At 36.3% G+C, this 6247-nt stretch overlaps 1 protein-coding gene across 1 annotated transcript in view; it reads left to right on the forward strand.

Annotated features, from left to right (window-relative positions):
- MID2 (midline 2) overlaps nucleotides 1–6247 on the forward strand; it is a 104735-nt gene that overhangs the window by 81722 nt on the left and 16766 nt on the right. The window contains exon 6 of the mRNA XM_017859351.1: nucleotides 6014–6141. Within this exon, the coding sequence (XP_017714840.1) occupies nucleotides 6014–6141 (128 nt within the window). The remainder of the gene's footprint in view (nucleotides 1–6013; nucleotides 6142–6247) is intronic.

Genomic DNA, 6247 nt, shown 5'->3' on the forward strand with positions numbered 1-6247 from the left:
TATCCAAAAAACGTATGTGAGTTCTGCTGATTGTATCCTGACTTTGTATTCATTCCTAAGAGTTGATTTGGGAAGCAAAATTGCCCAAAAATCTGTCTTCTCAGACTCATGGATAGTTAGAATGCAGGCTACAGATATCAAACCTTCTAGTCAGGGGTCAGACCTAGTAAAGTGCAGAAGGAATACATTCAACAGAAAGTTGTACAATTTTAGGGGCTTTAAAAAATTTTGGCCTAAGTCACGTCTCTACCAGACTAGACACCTGTTCCAGATATGTATTCTTAATATAGCAGAAATTATTTAAATATCTTACCATATGTCACAATTACATCAATAATATTTGGAATCATACTGGCCCCTTTGAAAATTTTCAGTATAAGTAGAAATGTTTATCTTAGAAGTAACTGGAGGGGAAACATCCTTATTATTAAGTGCTAAGCCTTTTTAAAAGGGTATATGAAGATTCTAAATAGACTTCTGATTCCAAAATACCTATAACAATGGAGTCTTTGGCCATGGCTAATTTAAAAAAACATAATACTCTAAAGACTGTCTCATTTATTAATTTGCCAAATTCTTCTTTCTTTTAACATTTTCTTTATCCCACAGTATCTTTTCTTGCTTTTTGTGCTACCACACTATACAATTGTCCTCTTTTTCTCCCAAATTTCTTTTTCTAACCATCAATTGTCTTCTCCCTCTATGTCTGAAAATAACCACTTGCTTTTCCTTCTTTCCTTTCCTTTCTCCCTCTCTTTCTTTGTCTGTCTTTCTTTCTTTCTTTCTTTCTTTCTTGCTCTGTTGCCCAGGCTGGAGTGCAGTGGCACGATCTTAGCTCACTGCAACCTCCGCCTCTCAGATTCAAGTGATTCTCCTGCCTCAGCCTCCCTAGTAGCTGGGACTACAGGCTCGGGCCACTACTAATTTTAGTATTACTACTACCATGCCTGGCTAATTTTGGTATTTTTAGTAGCTGGGACTACAGGCTTGGGACAGTACTAATTTTGGTATTACTACTACCGTGCCTGGCTAATTTTGGTACTTTTAGTAGAGATGAGGTTTCACCATGTTGGCCAAGCTGGTCTCAAACTCCTGATCTCCAGTGATCTGCCCACCTTGGCCTCCCAAAGTGCTGAGATTACAGGGGTGAGCCACCATGCCTGGCCCATTGTGGACTTTTTATCATTCATTTTTCCTGGGCACTCAGTGAATCTTTCTAATCTAAAGACTGGTGACCTCTAGCTCTGGAAATGTTCTTGTATTATTTGCTATTAATTTCCTCCCCTTTATTATTTCTCTTCTTTGTTTATGGGACTTTAATTAGTGAACTGTTGGACATCCTAGACTTTTTTATCTAATTTTATCTTTTCCATTTTCCATGACTTTGTCTTCTTGTTTTAGTAAGATACTTCCTTAATTTTTCATTAAATCCTTCTATTGAAATTTTAATTTCAGCATTCCTAATTTTATTCACAAGAGCTCATCCTTCAACCTTGTTTCTTTTTTAGCATTCTGTTTTTGCTTTGTGGATACAAACTATTTGGTTTTCTTCTTGAGAATATTATCATTTTTAAAAGTTTGCTTCTAAACCCTGCATTGTCTGGATTTCCTCCCAGTTCCTTTTCTCTGTTAGTTTAAATTGCTGTCTTTTCCTAAATATCTGGCAAACTACTTGTTGTGTGTTTGAATTTAAGCACTGAAAGATGACTGGAAACTCTGAGTGGATGGGGATAATTTATGGCCTGGTGAACTTTGCTATAGGATTATAAGGCAGAATGCTGGCTTTTTATTGAGGACTCCAAAGTGTCAGTTCTGTAGGTCTTTTCTCTTGGGTCAGATTCCCTTGGATGGAATCCTCCAATCTCCTGCTTTTGATTGGAGGGGCAGCGGTGTGGAAGGTATAAGCCTGGCTGCCAGCATTCTGGGAGTCAAGGAGGGAAAAGGAGCTGAGAGTTTTAAGACTTTTAGTATAATGTCAAAGCTCAGCAGAAAGTAAACCTCACATATCCTTCCAGAATGAAGGAAGGGTAGTTTCTGGTTTAGTGTGCCTGAATCTGTGGATCTAGTTGTTCCTTATGAAAACTTTCAACTTTCTGTGGCACTAAATCAACTTGATGTTGTTGGCTTCCTGATCTAGCTTTCTCTGGTCTGTTGTTGGTTACCACACATTCATCGCTTTCTAGCTTCCAAACATTTGTTGACAATCTTTTACTTGTTGGCATCTCTTTTCCATTCTCTTTGTCTTTGTAGGTTTATGACATTTCATTCTTTGTTATTTCAGTGAGATTTCATGAAAGCAAAATAAAACATATACTCAAACCACTATATTTAATAATCTCTACTCTCCAACCCTCTAAAATATTTTGTCCCAGTACTACACCATTGAAAGTATTCTTTTCAAGGTCATCAAATGAATACCTTGTTGCTAAATATAATAGACACCCCTTTGTTTCATCTTACTTGATCTCTCAGTAGCATTTGTCCTCCTGATCATTTTTACTTGAAATTTCTCTGCCCTTAGCTTCCATGAATACTCCTGGTTTTCTTCCTACCTAGTTGTTTTTGTTTTGTTTTGCCTTTGTGAGCAATGTTTCCTTGGCCTATTCCTTTAATGCTATTGTTCTTTGTGATTCTGTCTTAGGTTATTCTCTTCTCTCATTACATGTTCTCCTTGTTGCAAACTCATTGGTTCCTAGGGCTTCAGTTACCATTTAGATGGTTATGATTCCCAACTCTTTATCTGAATCTTATTTTCATAGGCTCAGGTATAACCTGAGGCGTAGGTAGAATAGATGACAATCTATGTAATATGACTTGAGAATCATCTTCCCAACTTCAATACTGGTCTCCCACAGGGTCTGAAATTTTCCCCCACCTTTATGCACTGTATTGTGTTAAGGTACCATGATTTCAGTTAAAATGAAATTTTAGCTGGGAGAGGTATGTCTTTCCCCTTACAAATGATGCCTTATATTATTTGTAATAGAGACCAAGGCCTTAAGAGACTGCAACAATATAGCTTATGTTGTGTTTTGCTTAAACAAAAAAAACACAGTCAGATACACACACACACACACACACACACACACACACACACACACACCACCAGGTCAGTTTTAACCCATTCTTAACCTTTCATCCACCGTTAACATTTAGGAATATAGTATTCCAATATTTCTATTTAGATATACTTCACAAATGTGATATCATGCTATATATACTGTATTATACTCTACATTTGAAACAATATATCACAAACTTTTCTCTATATCATTGGATATTATTATAAAATCTGATTTCCAATTGCCTCTGTTATTTTATCTTTTGATATATAGTACATTACTTAACTCAGTCTCCACTGTTAGACAATTAGGCTACATATGGTGTGTTGAGTGCCCTTGTAGTTGTATCTTTGCATACATCTCAATTATTTTCATAATAAAAATTTTATGAAATAGAACTGTGGTGTCAAAGAAGATTTATATTTTAAGCTATTTTGAAATTTAATGCTAATTTGGCCTTCAAAATATGTATCAATTTCAATCCTAATACAAATATGTAGGCATTATTGAATATAGGCATAAAAGCTCCTATGCTGTCATTTGTTTGTAATTTAAACATTATCTCATGTTAATTTACATTTCTTTGATTTCTCATATAGTTGGACTTTTTAAATATATTTATTTGCCATTTGTTTGCTTTGACTTTGTTTTCTTTGATGCTTTGTGAATTAACCCTTTTTGTTTTATTTGTTTACACGTATGCTTATTCCAAGACACTTAAAAATCTGGTCTCTTTGCTTCCAATTTTGACCTTTTCCAATCCCTCCACTGAAGCCATAGTACTATTCCTGAAACATGAATTTCAGCATATTACTTCCCCACCTAAAATGCTTAGTGACTCCCATCGTTCTTAGGATAAAATCCAACGTTTGTAACATGGCCTACAAAGTCCTGCATGATTTTGTCTCATTCTCCAGGCTTCAAACAAGAGAGAACACACACACATCCACATAGTCTTTGCTTAGTTAACTCTTACTCATTAGGTAGGTCATTAGTTAAAATCGACTTCCTCAGGGGAGATTTCCCTTAGCTCCCAAGTCCCTTCAGATAACTCCTGTGTACGCTCTATTCCCTTTGTAGCAGCACTTCTATTGCCCATGTAACGTCTTTCTCCTTCATGATGTGTGAGCTCTTGAGGGCAAGAACCACAACAAAACTTGTTCACTTTGTGTATCTCCAGTGCCCAGTACAGTGCCTGGCACACTAGTTGTGCTTAATAAGTATTGGATAGATGGATGGAAGAAATAAAGAAGATTGGAGAGGCCAGAAAGAAATTCCATGAGCTAATTTTCTAGATTAACTGTTATCCTAAAGAAGTTGTCTCCTTACTCACCAGATCTTGGCTATTCACGTGAGACCTTATGATTGTACTGAGCTAGTCTTTCATTTTGCCTGTAGCTTATCCCTGGAACATCTCTATTTTCAGAAACAATAAGAGATGTTGTTGGTAGATGTATAGCAGGGTATATGTACATGAGGATATGTATTTTTCAGTTTCTCATTCCCTTACAACTAGCTCACCGTAAAAGTTTCCTCTCTGGTCTTCCTACATTCAATGCCTTTTCTCTCTCCTCTAACCTACATATTGTTGCCAAGTGAATTTTTCTTTCCTCACCATCATTTACATGTTCAAGCATCTTCATTGGCTCTGATTTAGAAGATCTTGCACAGGACTAAAACATGTATATTTTGGCAAAAGCTCCTCCAGATAATCCTGATTTGTAATGATGGCTAACAATTGCTGAAGTATGTAAAATATACCTCAGTTTTTTGAAGAACACTCTAAGTGGTGAAGGGTATAGAATTTAGAATCAGATGGACATGGGCTCAATTACATTTCTGACTCTTACTGGTTATGTGATCTTGGACAAGTTACTTAGCATTTCAATGTGTCAACTTTCTCATTTGCAAAATTGAAATAACATCTACTACATAGGTTATGGTAAAGAGTAAATTAGATAATGTGTGTAAAGTGAATGTAGAGAGCATTGTATATACTAAGCACTCGATAAATGTTAGCAGTTATTTTGTTTAGTCATTCAATTGTTCATTCAACAATTATTTTTTCACTATGTGTCAAATGCTGTGTTAGGACCATGGAAGATATTAAGAGGTACAAAATATGAACCCTGCTCTTGAGACTCGTAGAATTAGTTGGGAAGATAACACTATCATAGCACTATATAATCGGAGGATAATAAAGTGAAATATAAGTGCTATAAAAGATCACATAGGTCAGGTGGGTGGCTCATGCCTGTAATTCCAGCACTTTGGGAGGCCAAAACGGGTGGATCACTTGAGGTCAGGAGTTTGAGACCAGCCTGGCCAACATGGCAAAATCCCATCTCTACTAAAGATACAAAAATTAGCTGGACGTGGTGGTGGGTGCCAGCTAGGGAGGCTGAGATATGAGAATCGCTTGAATCTGGAAGGGGGTCGGAGAGGCAGAGATTGCAGTGAGCTGAGATGGTGCCACTGCACTGCAACCTGGGTGACACAGCAAGACTCCATCTCAAAAAAAAAAAATCATATAAACGATATATTTAGGGAAGGTGTTAACCTAGCATGCTGACTTGCTGACTAGCATAAACAAAAAAGAAAATCTCGAACTGTTTTACCAAGTCTTTAAGGGTCTAGTTTTGATGCTGCCTGCCAGATGGAAAATGATGCAGAGGGGAAAAAATTCTGTATTTACTTCTCAAAATTAAGACCGGATGGGGGAGTGTGTTTGAGGGGTGAACATATGTGAATAAATATGGTATAACTCTTAATTGGTTCCTGATGATTAAAATTTAAATGGTTCCCATTGGAAAGGCACAGATATGATATTTTCACTAAATAAATCAAGCCTTACAAGTCATTTATTTTCACCTTGTTAAATCAGAAATCAAAAACTGGGTGAAGGTTGCAACCTATTTTGATGTATATTGATGTACTTTTCTCTTTTTCAGGGTCGCTATGGCAACTGCATCTTCTCAAGTTCTGATTCCAGACATCAATTTTAATGATGCCTTTGAAAACTTTGCTTTAGATTTTTCCAGAGAAAAGAAACTGCTAGAGGGGTTAGATTATTTAACAGGTGTGAAAATACTGTGCTTTCCTTCCCATTTAATTTTTTTTCTTCTGGTATGCTTTTACTAAAAAATAATTTGAAAAAGACAATATTTATAATTTACATATTTTGT

This window comes from Rhinopithecus bieti, unplaced genomic scaffold (assembly GCF_001698545.2).
Source record: "Rhinopithecus bieti isolate Rb0 unplaced genomic scaffold, ASM169854v2 scaffold_50805, whole genome shotgun sequence".
Classification (NCBI taxonomy): Eukaryota; Metazoa; Chordata; class Mammalia; order Primates; family Cercopithecidae; genus Rhinopithecus; species Rhinopithecus bieti.